This window comes from Rhamphochromis sp. 'chilingali' (genome assembly GCF_963969265.1).
Source record: "Rhamphochromis sp. 'chilingali' genome assembly, chromosome: 3".
NCBI lineage: Eukaryota > Metazoa > Chordata > Actinopteri > Cichliformes > Cichlidae > Rhamphochromis > Rhamphochromis sp. 'chilingali'.
Window position 1 is genome coordinate 33,914,471 of NC_137931.1, and position 24,641 is coordinate 33,939,111.

The 24,641-nt window shown below is 44.0% G+C and overlaps 1 protein-coding gene across 5 annotated transcripts in view; it reads left to right on the forward strand.

The window, feature by feature from the left end:
* The window catches only part of tp63 (tumor protein p63), a 34,322-nt gene that overhangs the window by 3,550 nt on the left and 6,131 nt on the right, over nucleotides 1–24,641 (forward strand). For 2 of the 5 annotated variants that reach the window (XM_080878269.1, XM_080878272.1), the window contains exons 2-10: nucleotides 1,783–1,917; nucleotides 4,472–4,601; nucleotides 15,336–15,593; nucleotides 23,065–23,251; nucleotides 23,340–23,455; nucleotides 23,748–23,857; nucleotides 23,940–24,064; nucleotides 24,264–24,346; nucleotides 24,429–24,553. In XM_080878269.1, the coding sequence (XP_080734395.1) occupies nucleotides 1,783–1,917; nucleotides 4,472–4,601; nucleotides 15,336–15,593; nucleotides 23,065–23,251; nucleotides 23,340–23,455; nucleotides 23,748–23,857; nucleotides 23,940–24,064; nucleotides 24,264–24,346; nucleotides 24,429–24,553 (1,269 nt within the window). Of the gene's footprint in view, nucleotides 1–1,782; nucleotides 1,918–4,471; nucleotides 4,602–11,518; nucleotides 11,696–15,335; nucleotides 15,594–23,064; nucleotides 23,252–23,339; nucleotides 23,456–23,747; nucleotides 23,858–23,939; nucleotides 24,077–24,263; nucleotides 24,347–24,428; nucleotides 24,554–24,641 lie in introns of those variants that run through there. The other 3 variants (XM_080878268.1, XM_080878270.1, XM_080878271.1) reach the window with 3 other exon arrangements.

The window sequence follows — 24,641 nt, forward strand, 5'->3', positions numbered from 1 at the left end:
TAACAATATGTGTATATCTATTTAAAGAGCCCTGTGACTTTTCATAAAGATTTGAATAGTTGTATATTTATTGTTATTTGTAGATTGAGCTCTGTCTGCTTTCCTCATCATAATAATGATAAGTATTACCCCTCTGAATAAACTCTAAATACATTTTGAACTTTTCAGCTTGACTCAAAATAATTCTGCTTCCTTAAAAGAGCACAGAATGTCCAATTAGAGGCAATAAATTAGGTTATAGACTATTAATGCAGATGTCAACTATAGCTGTGTGAACACCTGAAAAACACTTTCTATATTGTTTTATTAACAGTTTGTAGTTTTCCTTCCCAAATGTGTTTTATAGCCACACAAAGTTGCCACATACTTGAGTACTTTTTTTCTCATCATCATCGCATTTAGCAACATTATTTTGGCTGACTTTCCTCACGTAGTGTATATGGTTCCTTACTTCGTAACACCATCACTTAAATATTGTACAGAGGGGCACAGCGTGCTGGAGGCGCTCTGCTGCTGAAAGGGCAAATCGTTACCGAAAACTATCCGACATAGGATGCGAAAAGTTTTAAAAGTCCCAAAATGTAGTTTTAGTTTTCAAATCTTATGTTAAGGTCAGATGCCACGAATGGCTTACAGGCTTCCCCAAAAACTTATATATTTAGGTTGGTTACAAGTTTAAAACAAAAATCACAAAAACGCAGCTGTGTGAGGAACCGTCCTTGTTAGTAGACTGGTTTAAAGGGGTGCGTGCTATTTTTGCAGCGGATCGACTGACCTTGAGACATTTATTAAATTCTTTTCTGGCTTTATTAAATTATTTACGTTACATTTCAGGTGAAAGAGGTCAGATGAACGATTTCACTGAAGCATTTTGGAGTTTCGGTTTGCTGCATATCGTGTCAGTTTAATTATTGTGCAGGTCTGATATACATGCAGCTTTTTATACAAGGCGAGCTGAAATACAGCTTCCTTGCAAGCCGCTGTAATTTATGATCAATCCAAGCTTTGTCGTGGTCCTAATGTTGCAGAAACATCTAACTTTACTCTATTAAATGTGTCTGGGCATGATTAATATGTAGGCCCTAATCTGTGACATCTTACCCATAATAATTCTTGAGCTTTGCAAAATAAATTCATCTCAGCTCTCAGCGCTCCCTCATATGAGCCTCCTGCATACGTGAAATTATTTGCTTCATTAGATATGCCTGTGTTTGTAAGACAGGTATTAATATCATTCATCACAGCGTTGGGGAATTCCAAAACCTAAAATAGTGCCAGCTTCAGATTATGGCCGCCCCATCGGCCTCCCTCCCGAGCTCGCCCAGCTGTACGCATACCACAAGTTTTAGCGGTGCTATCATATAGACGTTGGGGGGAATTCCGCCTGTCTCAGACTGCAGCGTGCGCCACTTCAGCAGGAACAATGGCGGGCAGAGCTCTGAAGCAGGTGTAATGTTTCAAGGCAGCAGGTCAAAGTGCCTCTGTCTGAATGGTACATAATCACCATTATGTGTAGTACAAATATTCAACATTATGTAGGCTGACTTCTTCACAATGGAAGTGCTCTTCATGAATGGCTGCCAGCAGGACTCCTCCTCCTCCTCCTTTATCTCCACTGGCTGGGTGGCCACATCTTAGCACAGCACATCAGCTTTTATGTTCGCTGACTTTGCAACTATAAAACGCTTCCCTTTAAAATAGTTTTTCAGAAATGGCAGCTGTAAGTGAGCAGGAATGGGTGTAATAAAATGATTACAGCTGATTGATGGTGTCTTTCTGCAGACTCAGGGACCCTTCAGCTCGTCTGTCCTGGAGAGAGGGCTCATTCCTCACCACCATGTCCCAGAATCAGGCAGCACAGACAACTGACTTGTTCAGCCAAGATGTGTTCAACCAGCTGTTTGATATGCTCGACCAGTAAGTGAATACTGCCAAAAACAACAAAACAAGGAAAAAAAAAGGCCATAGTGAAATATTCATCTATGCACATATTTTAGATATTTGTGCGTTAGTTTTCACTTTGGGGATTTTTTTTCTTCTTTTATGTGGAAATTATAAACCATGTCAGCTTCTTTGCCTGACTTCCTTCTCACTTGCAGCAGTTATCCTCACACTTTAGTTTCTCTTTTTTTCTAGATTTGAATTTATCCATGTTTATGCCCCTGTGTAAAACTTGCCTATGGACACAACAACGTTATTTTCAGCCAGTGGGTAAAAGGTGGACTTAGCCACCGTGACGTCACTCACTTGTTTTTGGGTTAGGATAACCCCCCATTGTTTTGTTTTGTTTTGTTTTTTAAATCAGAAGTGATTGTATTTGGACAGGATGTAAAGCTAACAGTAACAAACTGCACAAATAAACTGTAAGAATGTGGGAGAGATACATAGATACCCTCTAATAAGCACTAATTAAGAGGCTACTAAAATACTAGAATTTCACCAAGCAGGACATAATTTCTTGTCAGTAAAGGCAGCAAAAGCAGTCCAGTTCATTAACTCTTTCAAAGTGGCCACATCCGTGGATAATTTATAAGAAAAAATTCACCCCCTCAGATTCATTATGGACTCAGACTGCAAGTTTCTACTGTAATGTTGGACTTTTTAACATGGGCGTCCATAGGGACTAACTCACCGACGGAGCCTCGAGTGGACATTAGAGGAACTGCAGTGTATGTTGACTTCATTTACCAGCTGCACTTCCATGCAGGCAACTATACACAATTTTGCTGAAAACTCCGAATGGTACTCGGTAGTTTTTATGACAACCGCGTGCTTCGCATCGACGGATGATGTCCTGGGAAATCTAATCTCAGATCTGGTCCAGGTCATCAATGAGCTCCAGGACAGTCTGGTGCAGCCTGACAGCATTGGATGGATCATCACATAAAGTCCCAGAGGTGTTCTACTGGATTTAGGTCAGATGAGCCTGGTCGATGGTATCAATTCCTTCGTTCTCCAAAAGCTGCCTATATTGTACCGCATGAGGTTCAGCACTGTAGTGCACCAAGAGGACCCGAAGACACACTGCACACTGCGCCTCCTGCTACCAGCAGTGATACTGACCCTAGCCAAATGCAAAACTAGTGGAAAAAAACCATCAGAAAAGATGTGGAGGAAAAAAATGTCAGTGGGCTTCACCTGTAAAACCATTCCTATTTTGGAATGGTTGCCCCTGTAGTGTGCCTATTGTTCAATTTAATTTAATTTAATTCAGTTTTATTTATGCTCTGCTACTCTGCTACTTAACTGACCAGATCAGTATTCTGTCAGTATAACTTCTATACTGATATTATATCAATTTCAAGTTTAACTGACTTGATTCTGTATTCTGATTAAAAATTGTTCATTTACGGGGTTTTTTTAGCAGTGTACTTTTTCTAAAAATGTTCATATCTGGAAACAAATTAGTTTCAATATTCATTTATTTGTCAATAATAACATCAACATTATTAAGGACTCTGTTATTAATTGTATAAATATACAGTTAACTTGTAAAAGAATTAATTTACAGTTGTATTTTAAAGTCTTGTTCTCTGGTGGCTCATTTGTCCCTGTGAGCTGGGTCAGTGTAGCTCTTATATATTTCAGTCAATAGCTAACATCCTGAATTCCTTTTGTATGTGTCAGTTTTATTCCTGTGTCATATTTCCTGAGCTATAGGTCGACTTAAGTAAAAAAAAAAAAAGTCTCACTTTCCTCTCTCCCCCTTGTCTTCTGTTAGCTCTGTCTGTCTCTGCTCTGTTCACTGGGTGAGCAAACAGTGAGACTTTGCAGAGAGGCAGAGGGCACCGGTGCAAGAACAAAAGTCAGAGAGCTTCTGCTGCTAACCCTAACTTTCTCCCAGAGTAATAATTTTACATGTATCACAGCATGAAATCACAGGACAGATGAGAGAGAGGAGGGAGAGAGACACATAAGCCTGATCAATTTCACGCCCACACCACAATCTAGCCAAACTATCCCACACGCTAACGACATGGTGAACCTTGAAAGTTTACCCAGAATTCATTTTTTGAAGTCTGCGCCAGTGATTTATCAGAAAACGGATAAAACATCCGGCATGCCAGTAATCGATTCTGTTCCTCTGCGTTACAGACAGTTTATTCACACCGATGCACGCAGCTACACACTGCTATAAACAAGAATTTAGATTTGGACTCTTGGAGTGGGTCCAAAATTGATTTGAAATCAGTTCTTAACAGAGCTTAAATGGGTTTAATATTTAATGTGAATATCTCCTGGACTGTAAGTTATGAAGGCTCAAGAATTCTAGAAAATGTAGCACAAGTTAAAAACAATCACTGTGTACTCCAAAAGCTAAAAATATTCATAGTATGATGGGTCAATAAATTCATTGAAATCCCTGTAAATAAAAATCAGCAGATTCTGAGGGGGGGTGTATAGAAACGTTTCTCAGATTTGGTTTATTTTACATGGAACGACCCATTAATCTGTATTGTTGCTGTTTCAGATCTGCCATTCATTCAGTCCAGCCCATCGAGCTGAACTTCAGCGACAGTCCGGCCGACGGGTCGGCAGGAAACACCATTCAGATCAGCATGGACTGCATAACCATGCGTGAGCCGGATGAACCGCTTTCTGTAAGTACATGTGAGGTTTCAGTGGGAAAATAAATGATTTACTTTAAATTCTGCTGCCTGAGAACAAATAATTTATAAAAGGAACAATACAAGTAACCTATGACGTGCTCAGGATTGTTTGAGCCCATTATTTAATAATGCACAGTGCAACCAGTAAACTAAATAACCAGTTTTACTGCCTGTTTTTTGGTTCAATACTCACAGAAACAATCAAATATTTATTTTTGAGGGCTATTATTTTTTAACCAGTAAATTCCAAGGCCTTCATCTCATGCCCCAAAGCGGAAAACCATGGTTCTCCTTAAATGACTCACCATTATCTCGGTAGCTAATTATTTTGTGCATTTTTCATCATTTATGAGCTGTATGCTATCACTTTCATTCTGAGTTGATTGGATTCACAGTGTAAATTACATATGTTGTAAAACACAGAACCTCCTTTCAAATTACCAATGGAATTTCCCTGGGAAGGTTAAGAGAAGGTGGTGCAGAGTGGTTCCACACACCGGTGAAGAAAGGTCTGTTTTTTCCTGAGATGTTGTCTGTAAGCTGGCGATTTTATCTGATTTAGCCTGAGCTGTGCTTGACCTGGGTGGCTCCTCTGAGGCAGGTAGTGAGTTGATGGTAGCGCGCGCCTGTCACTGTCACATGACGCATCCCTATTTGGACACAGAAGGAGTTCAAGCTTGCAACATCTTAGTACAGATAGTCTGATTTTTCCAGTTTCACCACATATAACAAGACGCAGCTGCAGTGGAAGGAAAATTATAGAAGAATTTTATATCAGGAAACGTGTGAAACCCACCTTTGCAAGTACTGCTTCTCTGCAGCTGCTTGGCTGTACGCTTTTCAGGCATCAACACAATCAGCTAACTGCTAATCAAAGCTCTGTAAGAAGTCCAGCATCCATGAGAAGAAGATTTAAAAAGAAGATTGGTGAAGTCAGGCTAGTTCAGGTGTAATGATTTGCTACCTGCTGGTTTGCCACAGAGCTACAGTTAGGCTGATATAGTCACATTTAGCAAAGAAAAGATGGATCATGAGGGTTGAACCGTTATCAATAAAAGGTTCTATCGAGGGTCTCTGATGGGCAGAGACGAACACAGTCAGGCAGGAAGAAAATGCCGAAAACTAACGTAGCATCAGACAAGAGAACCTCTAAGATGGTCCATCCACGTCTTTGTGGTTTATATTCTTCAGTATGAAAAGTCCTGATACCAAGCTTATTGTCCTCGTTAAACTCTTAGTAGGCCCAAGATATAAATACTAAAATACTAAATAAATAAATACTGGGTGTCCAGGACATTGTGCGTTTCTAGAAACTGAGCTTAAAGATGTGCTGCGTATAAGCAGTGCTGATAAAAAGCTGAGCACTGAATAGTTTCCTTGGGGGTTGGGTCTGTTTTTAAAAAGGAAAAAAAAAAAACGAGAAGATAAAAAGATAAAAACCTCAATGCAGGAGATGTCAGGGCCGGAAACACGTTCGACACATGATTGGCTGTTGGCTCTGATGATTATACCAGCATATGCATACAGGTGAATGCTGCCGTTTTTATTTACAGTGTTTATATGTGACAACTATAAAGTGTTTCTACTCCCATTTTTCCCATTTCTAGGTTTTTCATGTACACTCTTACTTAGTTTTACTATGAAAAATTAAGGAATGATCTCAATTTTTGTTGTATCTTCCATATTTCTCATGCTTCTTTGCAGCTACGCAGCCGGTTCTGGTATTTTTCTTTACATTTGTGCAATGATGGCATCCTTAGCAGCGACGCTTTCATTGCACATCCAGCCTGCACTGATGGGGGATAGTGTGTGAAGGCTTTAACAAGGAAACTCATTCCTAAATCATCTCTCTTGCTCTAGATCAGTGGTTTTCAAACTTTTTCTGGTATGCCCCACTTTAGAAGCCCCAAAAAGTTCACATCCCACACCTCACCATATTTTTTGGTGAAAGAAACGATCGGGGCTGAGTTTTAGTTAAACAAAGTTCAGCTCAGTTGTGTCAGTTTCACCCATCTTTTCACCTCGGTCTTCTCTGCGTCTCACAGAGAAAACGCTGAGTTAAAACACAGGTTTGTAAATCCATGTTTGACCTGTAGCACGGGGCATGTCCTTGTCAGCTCTGCTGCTCAGCGATGATGTGCACGCTCCCCTCCCAGTGCAGGAATGCCGTTGTCCAGCCAGGGCGGGAAAAAAATAGCAAATAAAAATTTTGTTCGGGGAGCTGAGTAACGTTACACTGCGCATCCCCCAAGGGGGCCTGTGCTCTCTTGAACTGATGATTAACGGCTCTACCCCCACCACCCACTTTCCACTTTGTGCACCAGAGAGGGGCGTGGTGCAGCGATTGGCACAGCAGCAGATCTGGCAGCATCGCTGTGGGCTAAAAGCTCGCTCCGGTGGCTGCTTGCCAATCACCAAGCCCCAGCCGTTATTACAGAGTCATACCTCTGTTTTGATGAAAAGCTGCGGTGGGCGAACCCACCCTCAACTTGCCCCCCTTCCTCTTCCACCCATGTGGAGGTGTGCCTCTTTCATGAGTCATTAGAATGCAGCTTACTGTTTAGTGCCCCGGGGGACTTATTTGTATTGTGTGGGCTTTACGTTTAATGTGAAATTCCTTTTTATTCTACTTTTTTTTTCTTTCTTTCTTTCTTTTTTTTTGCACTGTAGCTGCAGGGCAACAATTTAACGCAGCACCTGCCTCTGTTGTAGAGGTCCCAGGTCTCATCTATCAGTACGTGTCTTCTCCATGTAAAGGTTGTGGAGGTGGGGTGGCAACGAAGGGGGAAGGAGAGGGTAGAATAACATGAAGGAATGTAGCGGGGATCGTGGCAGGAGAAACGCTATATCCTACCCCAAACAGCTGATTTTACAGCCAGATAAAGCTGTGATCAGCTGTGCGTGGAAGATGCAGTTGTCGAGCAGAGGCACCGAGGTGCTTTTCAGTCGCAGGTTAGAGTTTAAACAACTTTACAGAGGAGTAGCTCAATCAACACGAGGCTCCTTCGAGATCTAATTACATGTTTGTGTTTGGATTTTTTTCCCCTCACCTACTGTGTGTCTCGGCGTGAGTGCCCCTGTGTTCAGTGTTTGTGCAGATGAGGGGTTTTCTCTTTTGTTTCCCACATTTAACAGAGCTGAAATTAATGCTTTTTAATGCAGACTTTAGCACATGTGGTGCGCTTGTTACCACAGCGTTTGAGCCCTTTCCTCCAGCCTTTACCTCCCAACGTTATTTTTTTTTCTCTTTCTAAGCAGCGAGAGGCTTGGCGTCAAACTTTATTCGTCAGGACATCACACTTTATTTAATCCGAAGCAAACTGGTGCATGAAGTAGACAGCCATAAAGCGCTCCTTTATTTTGTTTTAATGCTCCACCAGTTTGCCTCCAGCACTTAAAGGTGAAGACCAAAGAACGGTTGCTTGCCACGGTCCACTTGAATGACTGTTGATTTGGTAAGAAGTCAGAGTTTAGATGTGGGGATGTGGGGCCCCTGTTACTTTCTTTGTTGGTCATGGTGAGCTGTGTTTTTACGCCGCAGTTTCATATGGTGCCGGGTTCAACAAAAAAACATGCAGGTTGTGACCAGGTGAAAACATCTTTCAGTAATAATGTTTTCTACTGTTTGATAATATTTTATCTGTCTCAGAATGAGACTTTAGAGCCGACTGTGCACTCGAGTGTGGCTGGTCCAGATGTGGTGAGGACACAGGCTTAACTGAAGTCTGTGCATATCTCATAAAGATGTGCTTTTTTTTTTTTTTTTATAAACAAGGGTGTGAAGAATATTTTTCCAGTCCAGGTGATTTTCTTAAGAGGAAAAGTTAGAGGCTCTTCAGGGATGCCAGCAGGAAAAACCTGTTATGGATATTATTTTAAGAAATATCATGTTTGAAACCAGGTTTTTCAGCAGTATTGTGAGAGCTGGGGCAGAAAAAACAGGGTTTTACTGCTCAGTGGTTTAAAATCTTTAACTAGTTTATATGTTTTTATTCAGTAAAAGAAACTTTGAAATTCAATTAGGAGCTAAAAAAAGGTTCTTTTGTGTTTCACAGTTTCCTTCTGCACGGCGTCTGTGGTGATCAGATAAATGAAAAAGCAGCGATTCTGTTTGAAATAAGCGGCTGAGTCTCTGTGCTCATTGTTGGTGATACTGGAGGATATTGAAAAGCGGGCCGTGCGAGTGATCATGTTTTCAGAGCCGTGATCTACATTTCATTTTCTAGTGCCAGAGTTTTTCCTGAGTAGAAACATTTTTGGCATTCTCCAAAATGATTTTAACTGTTTCATATATGCAAACAAAATGAGCGTTTTTCTTTATCAGATTGTCAGAAATAGCACAACGGAGAGATTTCTGTTAAAGTAGGTAATAAAGATCAACTCCAGTAGGCCCATTTTGAACCAGGACTCGACAGAGCGTATAAATATAGAAAAAGAACACTTTTGAAACAGATGCAAAGTGCTTTACAGAAACATTTAAATAGATTCACACGGAAAACTCAAAAAGAACAGGTTACACATTTAAACCCGACCAAAGAGTGCGAATACTCGGGGCTCATGCTTGACCCGCACATGGACCTTGAGGCGTTCAGTACTTGAACCTCCAGAAGCTTCAGCTCGGAAACTAAAACTAAAAGTGGGTTTCCGTGGTTGCAGGTGAAGTTGAAAAGTTAAAATACTTTCCATCTTCTCAGTGTGTGAAGTTTAGATTTTAACGGAGTCTGCAGCACTGAATTTGAGCCCTTTTACTTACCAGTATGTATGTGACACAGTGCTAAAACAGGTGTAAAAACATCCCGGCTGCTCTGTTAATGCAAAGATGAAGGTAAGATGCCCAGCACATTGTTTTACAGTGTCGTCACTTGTCTGATTATTTGTATTTAAATAAAAGAATTGAATTAGCGTGCAAAAGTGTGACTCTGCAGCCATTTGGTCAGTGAAGGTCGTAAAAATCATTGCTGAAAATGTTCCCAGTTTCTCTTTCACTTATAAAATGTGTCTGTGGATAAATTAGCTTCCCTAAAAGCAGCTTCAGTGATTCAGGATTTGGTGGCAGTTGATTGTGAGGATTTTGGGATTTGCCACCCAAGTGATGCTTTCTGCTGCTCGGTCGACCATCTGCGTCTGTCAGTGAGGACGGCAGCTTACTCTGTTTTAGGTCAGGTGTCTGTGCCTTTGCAGCCTCTGCAGCCCGACACCCGATACTAAACTAATCTAGCGGACTTTAGGACTAGCCTCTTTAAAAGGAAAAACTTTAGCAAAGCCTCTTTTGTCTGAGCCTCTGGATCTGCAGATCTTTAGTCGCCGCTTGCTCCAACTCAGTTTCTCACCGCTGTAGCAGCCGAGGTGACGCAGTTAACCTTCAAGTGACCGACTGGGGTCTTTGAAGAACCCAGCTGTTTATTTCATGACATTTTTAGTCATAATGTTACCCATCACGAATCTAATGTTTACGCTTATCAGTACGTTGCTGTAGAAATGGATCTGTTTTGGAGTTCAGCTCCTGCCTTCGTTGCATTAGCCACAAACTGAGGACTCTAACCTCTTTCGCAGGTCACTGTTGTTTTAACATAATTAGAAGTTTGTTTTGCCAAACAAATGATCACCCTCAGAAGCTGCAGGTTGGCCCGTGTTTGTGGCCGGGAGTCTTAGGAGGCCACTGGCTTGAGCTCTTTAAAGTGTTGATTTGCCTTTTGTGACAGGCTGACCTGCAGGCCTGAAACCCCGGGGCCTGAGCGGGGTGTGGTTGATGATTGGAGACACTGACTGCACGTCACAGTTGTGCTTTAGATTTCAGACAACTTTCAAATCATTCTGACCACAGGGCAAGATTTTCATCCCCCCGTCACCAAAGGAGTGATGTGTGCCCTGCTGACTGGCCTCCTCCTCCTCCTCCTCTACCTCTGTCATGGAGCAGATCAGCTGGCCATATCTAAATATCATTATATCTGCAGTATGTCCTCTTAAGTCAAAATAATTCTCATTTTATGTGATTATATAAAGACACACATGCTCTTTTAGATGTTCATCTGAGCCTATATTGTCAATTTTCTGTGAATTTTTATTTATTTATTTATTTTTTACATCTGCGTTGTGCATGTTTTTAGTTCATATTAATCAAAACAATTCATTAAAAAATGTCTCAGCATCACCCAACAGTTGTAAGAAGCTTCTCTGCACAAACTGTATGATTCCCAATTAAATTGAATCCCACTCACTAGGCCACTCTTATTGGAGCTGCTGGAGTCACAGGAGAGCGAGCGGCTCAGTCCCACCGTCATTACACAGGCTGAGAAACAATGCATGTTTCCAAAACAGATCTACAGCAGTCATCTCTGATAGATACAAGTAATCTACGGGAGTCCCTTTGTTTTCCTGCAGGCCTCTCCATTCAGAGTGCTCTGGGGCTTCAGAGGGGAGCCATTCTTATGCTAACAAGCAACTGTGTATCTGTCCCGAGCCCAGACCGCAGCTCCCACTCAGCGGCCTGCACTGTAGGAATTAATCGTCTCTCTCATCTCTTTTTTTCTAATTTGGAAAATTATTTTAAACCACCTGAGGCGTTTCTTTTTTTTGTTAAAAACTCATTTAAAATGTTTTAGTTTTAATTCGTCTGAGAACAGCGCTGTTTTTTGAAAATTCAAGACAAAAACATACTTTTTTCTCCATTTTCTGTCGCTTTGCCTTCTGCGTTGTCACGTCGTTGCATATAAAAATTAATAAAACGTCTGAAATGCTTTATTTTGGTTGCAGTTCATTATAAACAAAGCTGCCAAGTCGACAAAGTCATTCGTTTTCTCTGCAGAGTTTTCTCTGCAGAGCAAGGCCTCTTCTTCTGGGTGTGGACAGGTAAAGCTCCTCAGGCCCACCCCCTTTTCTTCCAAGGTATATATGACCATCCCATAGATTCTTATAGGAGCTTCTGCTTGTCCACTTTGCATCTGTAGTCCACATCACTCCTTTTAGAGTGAGGAAAAGAGATTTGTGGAATCCTGGAGCCAGTGGAGCAAACAGCAGCAGCTCTGCTCAATCTCAGTGCCAACATGTTGTACCTGGAGACGGGGACCACAACTTCTTACAACGAGGTAAGAGCAGTGCGGGAAACAGGGCATCAGCCTTCGCTTCCATTCTTTGGTCCCCCAGCCTCCCTGGCGTGAAGGACACATCAGAGAAAAAGGCCTCGTAGTTTGAAGCGTAGATTTTATGCCACTATTTAACGTTCCGTAGATTGGATTTGTGTATTCGTCTAACTGAGACATAAACTGCAGATGTGACAGTCCAGAGAGCAGGGGAATGTAAACACAAATCTGGATATTTCCTTCTTGTGAAATGGCTGCTGTGTGTGTGTGTGTGTGTGTGTGTGTGTGTGTGTGTGTGTGTGTGTGTGTGTGTGTGTGTGTGTGTGTGTGTGTGTGTGTGTGTGTGTGTGTGTGTGTGGCGGGAAAGGATTTAATCTGTTTCTATGTCTCAGAGTTTGTTTCTTGGTAAAAGTTGGAAAATTTGGGGGGACAAAACTGAAAATGGTTTTGATTTAACGTGGCGCCACGTTTCTCTTTCCATTAAATCTTCTGTTCTGTTGAAACCAAAGACAACAAAAGTTTAAAGAGTAAAATGTGAGGAAAAAGTTTTTAATAGATACATATTCTTTAAAAAAAAATGAAAAAAAAATCTGTTCCTGTAGATTCATATTTTACCCTAAGAGGGAAACCATAATTGTTGCCTTATCTGTGTTTGCCGAGCTCGATGGCAAACATATCATCTTAGCTTTATTTTCTTCTTTTTCAAATATGATTGACAACCCGAACTCTAAGTTAAACAATTCAATCTCAGCTCTTTTCCTTGGATCGTACTTTTGCTTTTCCATATATATGTCTGTTATTTCTTTTTCTTTCTTTCTTTTTTTCCCACTAACTGAATTCCAAACCAAAGCTAACGCCGAGCGGTGATAGATTCTCAGATTGCAGGTTGCGGATAGCAGGTGTGTCAGTTCGCTGTCTTTTTAAGTTGTTGAGCAGGGGGTCTTTAAGTGGTGTCCAGGTCAGTGTGTGTGTCTGAGTGTGAGTGCGTGCGTGTGCGGGGTATCGGGTTCCCCCCGGTCCCCAGTCTCCTGGGAGCCGCTGCAGCCATTAGATGGTGGCCGGCCAGGCATTGCTGTTTTGTCCGGGGTCGTAATTGCTTTAATGGTATGTTGATGTAGATACAATCACCTGCTCTGCCCACCCCAGCAGGTATGAGGTGCCGATAGACCCCCACCCACCCAGCCCCACCTCACCTCCCCCCTCTCGGCCTTGTTGAGCCTTTAATGTCTCCCTCCCCAGATGGTCTCATACGCTGGTCCAACGATGAGCGGGTCAGCGGAGAGCCTGGAATGAGCTCTTTCCCCCTCAGGCCGGGTCTGATCTGGCTCCTGCTGTCTCTCAAGATTTGGCGTTATCAGTGTTTGCGCTCTGCGGCTACACAAAGCAGCAGCAACAGGAGGATTTTAGAAGCTCTAGATAGAAACTGTGGAGCTTTCAGTTGGTCAGTATAAGTGCTGAAAGAGTGTGGCGCTTCTGCTCCGCGTAGGGGACTGCTGTTACGTCTGTGGAATTTTCTGGGTTTATCAGAGACTGTGATCTGTGTTCTCACAAAGAAAACAATCTCTGCTGCCTCGCGATGCTGCTGATAATGACACTCGCGCTATTAAACTGATGAGAAACGAGTCAAAAGCACCGAACCGACTCTTTAGACAAGAGTTTTGGCGGGAGTGCAGAGAGCATTTTCACCATTAACATTTCATATTTATTCAGTGAATTCATTTGGTCGCATACCCAGCGAGGAATGCATTGATTTGAATGCATGCACGCGCCGAACCCAACTCCGCAGCAGCAACTTCTAAATGAGCCCTGCCACGTGTATTTAAAATATCCCTGCTATGTGTTGTGGGTAATTCAGGCAATCGCTGTGAAGGTCAACAGTGTCCTTTTGCCGCTGGTCTGAAGCGTTAGCCCAGCATTTTCTCTCAGACAAAGAAATGAGCTCTCAGGCCTCGAACAGAAAGCGCAGCTTTTTGTAAACTTTATTAAAGGCTGCTGCTGATTTACTGCGCTTCTGCTTTGCACAGCCGTGGCATCCCAGAGGCCTGAACACAGCGTCAGCTATAAACAGAAGGAATTTTTAAGAGCTGCTAAAGTGGTTATTAAATGCTGGCTGTATTATAGTGGAATAAGATCTGATTAAAGGAAATGAAGAGAAGGCCTGAAAGTCCCTCACGCTGCCCTTTCTAAAAGCTGATATCCTGCTTCCAGCCAATTAAACATTAAAACGCGATGAGTTCAGGTGAAACCTCGCTATCTGGTCAATTACAGCTTTATCCTCAAATCCTCATCTTTGATCCTGATTTTCACTTACACCACGAGAAGCATTATCTCAGGCCCTGTATTTAATGTTAAGTAGTCTACGTCAGCCTGTCTGCTTTATGCTTCTGCTTTTATCTATGTTTGGTCTGAGGCCACCATCAGCCTTTTCTTTAGAATAATCATTTGGCATTGATAATTGGTGCCTGTCAGATCCACCATAGCAGCTGCCAGCATCAGGTACTGGGGGAGGCTGTGTCATCTCTCAATGGCTGAGTGCCTCAGTGGAATTGCACCATAGTTCAAAAGAATCACTCTGATATCACCATCGCTCGCGCTTCATTTACGGGAAAACGGTGTACAAACAGGAAATAAATCCACCGAGCTCGTTCCCATGGGAAACGGGGATTATTTTCATTTTTAAAATATGCGTAGGTGGGGAAAAAAAGAACTTTGTTTTTCTTACCATCCATTTTTCCCCCTGATTAGATCCACAGAGCCACTCTTAGACCTGTAATACGTGCGTATAATCAGTCATTTGTGTGAGAGCGTGTGTGTCCCCACTAAAAGCTGCAGGGGCTCCCCCAGGAAGGACTTTCTTTCTTTCTGTGCGTGCGTGTGTGCTCCATTCACAAAACACTTGTCTCTTAACACCTGCATGCCCGGCATAATTGTTTCACGCAGCCTCCTTATAAGCTCCGGTGTCATTGTTTCTGAGGGGCTTAAGCCCCCCTTCCTCTGCCAAACAGCCGCTCCCCTGTGGCGCTGCTGCACAGGTATGCCGAGGTTGACTCCAGTGACCTCTCTCAGGTGTGTCTATGGATCTGTGTGTAATAAAGCGGCATCATTGATTCATAAGTCACTCCCTTGACTAATAGTTATCTAACCTACCAACCTAGTGTTTTGTTGATCATCTGGAGCAACACTAACACCTGGCAGGGCAGTGGGTGTGAGTCGGACAGCTGTGGCCAGCCGTGCTCGAAATAAACGAGAGGCCCTGGAAAGATTGATGGCCGTCTAAAGAGCACGAGCGATGGCACCTCTTCCAGGAATGTGCTGTTTATAAATGGAAAGGAATGAGGTGAATGGCAAGCAGAGCAAGCAAGAAGGGGCTGGCTACCACCCAGGAGTACTCTCCATCCTCTCTAAAGGGGACATATTTTAATTCCACTCGTCCTGTCTGAATATATGTGGGAAAAGAAATGGCTTTGTAGGGAGAACGTGTTTATTTCATGTGTTGTCTTAATCTTCTATCTTAATCACTGATGTTTGGATGAGGCTAACTGTTTTTATTTCTTTATTACAAAATTTGCACAAAACATTTCGTCTGAAGCATCTGTGACTGAACACCTTTGTCGCTCTTCCCCCTCCCCCTCCTCTCCATCTTCAGTCACAGTACACAAACCTGGGGCTCCTGAATGGTATGGATCAGAACATTCAGAACGGCGGCTCGACCTCCACCAGCCCCTACAACAACGACCACGCGCAGAACAACGTGACCGCCCCGTCGCCCTACGCCCAGCCCAGCTCCACCTTCGATGCCCTTTCCCCCTCACCGGCCATCCCATCCAACACAGATTACGCAGGCCCACACACCTTTGACGTGTCCTTCCAGCAGTCCAGCACAGCAAAGTCTGCCACCTGGACGGTAAGACCCGTGTTCGCTCAGTGTTTGTGGAGTCCTGCATAAAGTTAGCGGGGTTCCACTTCCTTTTCTGCAAGAGGTCTCGCATTAATGTCGTGCAGACCCCACTGATAGGCCTCTGCAGGTGGGACAGATTTGAGTGAATATGATTTATTTCTTAATAATAATTGTGCTGAACTCACAAATTTGACCAGAGTGAGAAAAGACTCGGACTAAGAACATTTACCGAATATTTAATTGAAGTTAATTTTGTAATATTGATCAGATAAATGTGTTTATGGTTTAGTTTGCATTAACTAGAATAACTTTGCGCTTCACTTCTGATCAACAGGTGAGTACTGGAGGTTAAGAGAGTACACTAAGTAACACATGAACTTTTTGATTTAAATAAGATATACAGGAAGCTGGAATTTTACTTAAGTATAAAGACGGAAAATAGGGAGAAGAAGAAGAAAGACTCTGTTACACCATCTCCCATCGTTCCTGTCCTGCTGGACAGAGGCTGCATTCATGTTTTCTTTATCTTATGTTCCATAAATTATGTTTTTAATTACACATCATAACAATCAGCACTCAAGATAAAGATATGACTTTTATAGCTACAAAAGAATGAAAGCTTTTGTCATTTTTTTATTGTGTAATAAATTTAAATGTGCTGCCTGTCAGCCTAACCCATCATTGTAGGAGGTGATGATTTATCGGGGTGGAGGTTAAAGAGACACTTTCACCTATGAACTTCTTATCTGACTTCTGGCTGGGAAGAATGTCACCTGAGATATTTTTACATCAGGACTGAACCTCAGGGTTTTTAAGTTAACTTCTCACTGACAGGGGGAAGAGTGCATACACTGTCAAAATCATGGATGCACTCATTCATGTGATAGGAAATGTGTTAGCTTGAGTAAGTAAGGCTTGAGTTGTCTCACTTGACAGAAAATGTGCTATTTTCTCATATTTCGACCATTTTAGATACAAAAATGTCTGGGAATTGTTAATTTTAGCTAACCAAACTGCTAACAGTGTAGGTCATTTAGTGTTAAAACTTCTTGACAAAGCACCAAAAACAACTTTCTACAGGAAACCAGAGCCCTGCATGTGTGGCAGGTTAAAGTGAAAATGAAGAAGCTTAAACCTTTATTAGTCTCACAGTGACCTCACTCAAGTGAAATGTCCCTTTTCCTTAGAAGTCGGGTAAAGTTTACTGATGCTTTGTTGATGACAGAGGTAAACAGGTTGAATCGTTGCTCCTTTCCCGTGCAGCTAGATGTCACCATCGTCGACTCATTAAACAGACTCAACCGGCTCCTCTCGCTCTGTCATTACGCATCACAGGGCTGAGGGACAGCTGTTGCATCAGTGCCCCGCCTGCTCGGTTGTTAATGTGTGCGATCTGCGGCAATGCGGGAACAGAGGCGCAAGGTCGGTGCACTAATGCACTCTAGCGGACGAAATTGGCGGCGGCTTTTTGTCCCTGCGTCATAATTTGGGACAGCTGTCACATCATCTAGTGACGGCGTGGGCGTCAAAGGAAACCCCGTCTGTTCACATACAGAATCTGGGTGACGTAACTTTGTGACATGTCAGTTATTACATAACGGAGCAGAAAACGCTTAATACAGAAACATATTTATTAAAAATTTCCAATTAACAGTCAAAAATGCGGGCCGTTTGAGGAAAACCTGCTGAGCGCATTGATGCGCCGAATTTAACGTGCTGTAGCTTCCAGGCAAACTCAGGGAGTGCTGGGCGATCTCGCCTTACTCCTTGGCCACGCCGAGTGTGGGATCGTCACATTTGCCCAGTTCCCACAGTGCCTCAGTCATCCCTCTCATTTTCAGTCCAAAAACAAAAGTGTTTGTCTGATGTGCAACCGTGAGGTGGCTCACACTGTGGTTTGTGAGCGGCACGCCCCAGTCGCAGTCGTCCCGTCGTAGACACATGCAGGGAACCAACGATGTGTCCCACAGTCATAACATGATGCAAGACTGGTTTGATTGGTCTGGCTTAACATGGAAAAGTCAGGGATTGCTACTTACAATCATTGCACTGATTAAAGACTTAACTTTATTTAGTAGTTCAGAGTTTAAAAAAACATTAAAAATATTTTTAAAAACTCATTTTTTTTGTATAAATTCTATTTTTTAAAGTGCAGTCGCCCAAAGTCTCCACAAGGATAAGAAACGGGCACGAGCGCTAAAATATGAGAGCAGTAAACACAAACAAGTGCTGTTGTGCAACATCGTCTCGTACAGTTAACCAATCGAAATAAAGTTTGTTCTCCTAGCGAAGGATGGGTAGCATTACAAAATCAGAGCCATTAAAAAGTAATTAGCATCACCTTTTGTGCAAAGCACCTCCTTACGATGACTTTTACATTAGCAAGAATAACAACTTTGCACACCTGTGGATAACCAGTCTGTGCACAGAGGCTGTGGAGCCAGTTGGACATTTACATCAGCAGCACCACATAATCGACAACAAGCTTGTTCACTTCCCTCGGTGACAGCTAAACTCTAAGCTGTTCCTGTTTCAGAGCTGAAGCACCACCATCATTATCCTCCTCAACTGGCCACCAGTGTTGGTGGAGATTGCAAATGTGCTGCTGATATAAAGCTATTGCACTGGGAACAAGTAACTGAGCCCATTTGAGAAGTTAAAATACACGTCTGACTTAAATGTCAATTTATTTCCCTGTGGTAACAGAGGCGGGGAGGTTTCCTTGGTTCCTTTATTTACTGCAGACATGACACGTACTTCCTGTTGTTACGATCTATGTCCATGAAAACAAACACACAGACTGCTTTTTAATGACTGTTTTTAATTGGAGTTTGATTTTGACCATACATAAATAAGAGCCAGGAAGTGGATGCACTGCACTGCTTAGAGTTTAGAGCCTGTTTAGAGCGCTCATCTGGAGTTGGCCTTGAAAACAATAATGCACAAATAAATGATGACCAGCACGTGACTGATTGCTTGTAATGTTTTCTGTGAGGTCGGGCTGGTTCCACATGCTCCGTTGTTGTTTTTGTACCTCGCAGCCAGGTTAAATGTCACTCAACTCTGAAATGCAGTTGATCCTGTCAGAGAGGATTCGTTACAGCGTTTCCCCACCGAACATCGTTTTGTTGATTTCCAGATTGGCTCATAGAGAGAGTCATTTTCGCTGGCTGCAGCTTCCAGTCTGATTCTAAAGAAGAGTGATTACAGCGTCGGTTCCCATCTCAAAGGAGGCTCCCTCTCCTGATCTCAGGAGATCTTTCGTAAAGCTCCCATAATCTCAGCCCAATAAGCTCAACTGCTGGACTGATGGACTGATGGCAGAGAGCCACCGTAGATGTCACTGCAGCTTTGCTCTGTGCATAGATCCACTAATGCCCCCTTTTTGAAGGCCTGTGGGATCTTCCACGGGGACTTAGTGGACTGTGTACTGTACTGTTTGATGACTGTTCTGATGGAGACACACCTAATCCCTAACCCACACCTTAACCTCTTCCTGTCTAGGATGAGGCACACAGCAAAAGGTGCAACACGTCAGTGTTTCCCAGAAACTGCTCCCACACGGTTTTCCTGCCGGCACTCCTGCAGCCTGCACGGCGTTCCCTCCCCCAGCGCTCGGTTAGAGAAAAACAATCGCCGGGTCAAATGAATACACAAGTTTAGAGAAGTTTCATCTTCTTTGCACCGCTAAAGGAGGCAGCCATTGTTGTCAGGGTAAAGACTAGTTGTGTTTGCGGTGTGTATTAACTGCCACCATATTTAGTCAAAGGAGAGGAATGCCATGGTTCGGGCTATCACTGGGACGCTGTTGAGCCCAGGGGGATTACAGTAATGGATTGAGGGCCTGTAGATAATACTTGTGTAAATACCGTGTGCCTCTTTCCTGAACCCTGTGCTCTTGGAGTGGGCTCTGTCTTTTTTTGAGAGAGTTAAGCTTGATGGTTGCATCTCACATTGCGCCGGAGGAGGAGGAGGAATGCTCAAAGAGAAGAGTGTTCTAGCGAAAGGCGGCAAGACGCAACTTGCCCATGGAACATCTGCGGGCCCGTCCCACACCTCACGAGATGGGGCTGAGACTTGTTTGTGTCAAGAAGCTTGTCACGACTCGCCCGTCGCAGAGAGACAAACCCTGAAAGCTACAGATGGGAAAAGGTGGAGGGGAAAATTTTTAAAAAGGCAGAGTTGAAAAGGTTTTTATGATATGGGCTATGGGATTTCTCCATAATCTTCTCGGAAAAGCCCTTTCTTTTACAGTTTAAGTTACAAGATTCCTTTTTTTTCCGCTTTCTGACAGAGTACCTGCAGCAGTGATTTACAGCAACAGAAAGCAGGCTCATGCTGTGGCGGTATAAATATAAAAGGCAGATATTAGTCTGTCATCAGGGGGAAAAGGAGGAATTTAAATCAGACCTCACCAAACTGAGTTTGTTGGAGTGCTCTCAACACAGAAATCATTGTTGTGTTATAATTGAAGGTTGGAACGACAAAAAAGTGCTGGCAGCTCAAACGCTTCCTTCAAGGATAAGCAGATCAAACAGTTTTTGAAAATAATTTTAAGCATGTTTAGCAAACTTTGGCTGCTCTCCATCTGAAAAGAAAAGGAGAAAATCCTCGATTGCTTTTTTTTCCCCTAAACCTCTTCCCACCTGCTGTGCTTTCAGTTTTAAAGTTGAAGTTACAGTTGTTCTGCTGAAGACATTTGATTGGCAAATCCCAAGAGGGACAGATACATGTTTGACTCTTTCAACACCGGCTACGTGATGCTGCTTGCCCGGGGGCAGGTGTCATCCCTAAGATTGGGTGGTCGAGATTGGTGCTGATAGCTTCGGCCGAGCAGATTGTCCGCTAAAATGTTCAACTTTTCCCCCTGTTTTAGATTTAAGAAGCAGGTGCTTTGCTTCAGTTTCAGAGAAAAGTAGAGCGAGGGAGGAAAAGAACTCTTTGGATTATTGTTGAATTAAACAGGTTTGGGAGACGCTGTAGGCATGACATGACATGTCAGGTATGAAGAAGACAAGACCAGAGGCGCCAAACGTTGCTTGTTTAAGGCCTGATGTTTGTCAGGACTTGACTTCTGCATGCGCCCGCAGCGCCTGTCAGGTAGAAAGGAACGCTACAACTGTGGGCCTGCCCCAACCTGCGCAACACAGGAAGTGTGTGTCTCTGTGTTCCTGTGCTGTGTGTTTGTGTGCATTAGCTGCATGTGTGCAATTACTTTCTATGTCCGAGTATCAGGACAAATTGCATGTTGCGCGTAGTCAGATTATCCCAGAGACGCATTTTCGTTGTAGCTTGAAAGCTGCAGTGCTGTGTCCGCACGGTTTCCAGCCGAGCTTTCCAGATGTGCACGTAGAATTTAAAAGTCCAGCCACTTTAGGTCATTTATTACTTTTGCCCCGTGCCAGCTGAACAATGCATCACGTGTGTTTCCTGCAAACACTCGCAGAAGTTTTCTTTCAAATGATTGTGATTAAGCGGCTCTGCATTGTGCGCCTTGTGTTCCTCGGCCGTGTAATTCACATTGTGACCAATGAAAGGCTCATAATTACATGTTAACACCTGAGCGCCGCACCCGGTGTGAGCCACTGAATCCCCATCAGTCAACTGGCTGTCCTCCACCCTGAACAGTGTTGGCTTTAACCGCATGCTGCTTTCAGCAATCAGCAGCTCCTGCTCTCACTGTTGAGCAAACACAGCAGCAGCACAGAGCTGTGCACTCAAAGTTTGTAGCTTCAGGGCTGGGGTGGGCCACTCGTGTGTGTGTGTGTGTGTGTGTGTGCATGTGTGTGTGTTTGAAACTGTAGGATATCATCTAAACAAACTTTGTGTTTCTGGCCTAACATTCGCGATTAGATCTTTAGGCTCAGATTTGTGCAGACCCTTTACACACCACCTCTCTCTTTCTCTTTTGCTCTTCTTCCACACCCTCGACCCCCTTCCTCCATCTCTCTGCTTGGCTTCTCCACCTCATTTAGCTGACTGACAGAGGCGTACGGGGAGTATCAGGTTAGGAGCGAGGGGGCAACTACAGCCATTCATCTTGGAGGCATTTTTTTTTTAAAAGCTGCTAGAAAGCCGCTTTGATTTTAAGGAAGAGTCAGTTCAGTTGCCGTGTTGATGTACACGTCCCAGAGCTTAAACTGCCCTCATCAGTCAATCTATCGTGTCCTTGTGCACGAATCAAAACGCAGTTTTATTGTTAAAATTTTCTGCTTTGCATTCGTATTTCCCAGCAGTGAGCATCAGCGCTGTGTGAGGGTCACTTGAGGAAAGCAGCACATGTGAAAAGTTGCGTTTAATAGCAGACTGCATCAGTGGGCAAAACGCAGGCATAAGGCAGAGACGGGGAGGTGCACTTTTAGGTTTGTCCTGATGAAAGGAGAGGTTGCGCCTGAGGAGAAGAGCAGAAAATGTCCGTGCCAAGCTTGTGTAATATTTAAAGTGAGCACAGACGGTTCCTGGGATGTGCTTCTTTTCATTGGAAGCAAACTTAATAGAGGTGCAATTTTATGTTGCATTGTTCCCGAACACAGCCCCGAGCAGTTTTCACAATGTTCACTTTTCATCACTCAGAAATGAAACTGACAGGAAAATTTCCCCTCCGCCCCTCCACCCTCAGCTCTGTGCACATAGAGGATTTAAAGCTCTGCTTGCACAGCAGTGATTTGAATGGCTTGTGTACACAGTTGGGTTGTGCCTATTAGTAAGAACTCGGTCTTTCTGATGCCTTTACTGGTTATCGCTTCTAACAGTGCCAAGGATCAAGGTGCATCCATTATTCAAGACTCCTGGCTTGCACACTTGAGCCTGAGCCAGTTTGTGTGATCAACCATCACATTTTGGCTCGTCGCTGATGAATCTTTTGCGACTGCCGCGATTAGCCCTCCGCTCCTTCACTCGGAGTCGTTGTCATCCACCTGCACTCAGCCTAATGCAGCTCCAGCCTGCCAGGCGCTTCAGAAGCTGCTCTGTGTGATGAGTGGCCATCAGATGCTTTAACAGAGATGAAAGCCAAGCCCTGTTTAATTGCCCCTGGAGGGGTCCATTTTATGGTGCTCCTCGGAAGTCCCAGAGGCTGTCTGTGAGACATCTTTGAGGTTGGCCAATAGTCACTTGTAGGGCCGAGTGCTGTGTGTGTTTATTTAAGTGGGTCATAATCACAGTCTTCAGTTTAACCCTTTTTGCTTCAGGGGAGCCAGAAGTGCACAGCTGAGGCAGCAGGTGTTACCAAAGTCCTTCAAACACCGCTGTGCACTTATTTTTAAGCTAAATTAGTTTAATTAAATTTTACTGGTCACCAGGAATCTGAGAGTTTCCACCAAAATAAGGTTTCCAAAAGCCTTTCCCCCCTGACTTTATCCATTTACTATCACGTCTCGGGTGTTTCTGTGATCAATCTGTGCTTTTAAAATTTAAGTCAATCCCCCATCAAAACTTTTCTGTAATCTTTTGTGTTTTCTCTCGTTTTGTTTTGCAGTATTCGACCGAACTGAAGAAGTTATACTGCCAGATCGCCAAGACATGTCCCATTCAGATCAAAGTCCTCACCACTCCTCCCCAGGGTGCCGTGATCAGAGCCATGCCTGTTTACAAAAAAGCTGAACACGTGACCGAGGTGGTGAAACGCTGCCCGAACCACGAGCTCAGCCGCGAATTCAACGACGGTCAGTCGAAATCCCACCGCCTCGTGTTTCACTTCGGCCGTCTTTGTTTGTTGTTGGCGTTTGACCATACGACTCGCGTTGCTTCCAGGTCAGATAGCGCCGCCGAGCCACCTGATCCGCGTGGAGGGAAACAGCCACGCCCAGTACGTGGAGGACACCATCACTGGGAGACAGAGCGTCCTGGTTCCTTATGAGCCTCCCCAGGTGAGCTGTCCATCAACCTACAGGGTATCCAAGCGACAAACGACTCGGATGGCGACAGACAGCGAGTTCGCTGTCATGTTCAGCTGCTCGACACTTCGCCAACCTCTCCGTCAAAGCTTTCAGTGCCGCCATGAAAGCTTCAAAGACGCACATTTTTCAAATACTGGTTAAACATTTGGATTCTGCATAATTAAACCAATTTAAATGACCCGAACCTGAAATATGTCCAAATACGACCTCTGTTTTTGCGCCTGCCGCCGTCACTCACCTGCAGTCTCATTCTCCTCCTCAGGTGGGGACCGAATTCACCACCATTCTGTACAATTTCATGTGCAACTCGAGCTGCGTGGGCGGAATGAACAGACGCCCGATTCTCATCATCGTCACCCTGGAAACCAGAGAGTAAGCCGTGCCGCCGCCACCTCCGTCGCCCCCCCTCGTTGGCCGTGCTTTGTTTCTGACAGAGGATGTCTTTGTCTCCCAGCGGTCAGGTTTTAGGGCGCCGTTGCTTCGAAGCCAGGATCTGCGCCTGCCCGGGCCGCGACCGCAAGGCCGACGAGGACAGCATCCGGAAGCAGCACGTAACGGACGCCACAAAGAGCAGTGAGGGTACGAAACGCCGTAAGTAGGGCCGGGGCTGGTGACGGGCTGACGTGCTTTTGGTCTTCCTCGACATGCAGCTGGCGTCGAGGACTCTCACTAACCCGCCTTTCCCCTCGCTTCTTCCCCCTCCTGCTCTGTCTTAGGTCGACTTGTTCTCTTTAGCACGGCGGCCGCTGTATTCACGCTCTCCTCTTCTCTTTTTCAGCCTTCCGACAGGTTTCCCACGGCATACAGATGTCCGCCATCAAGAAGAGAAGATCCACAGATGAGGAAGTTTTTTGTTTGCCTGTAAGTGTGGCTCCGCTGTCTCACACGGCTTGGGGTGCGTCTGAGCTGCTCACTGACCTCTCGTCTTATCTGTTCCCCTCAGATTAAAGGACGCGAAATCTATGAGATTTTGGTAAAAATCAAAGAGTCGCTGGAACTCATGCAGTTCCTGCCGCAGCACACAATAGAGTCATACAGACAGCAGCAGCAGAACCTCCTGCAGAAACAGTGAGTACCAGAACAGATTCTTGGTGGAGTGAAACACAGATGTGCAGAACGGGCAAGCTTCACCGTTGAATTCAACTGTTTCTTTGCA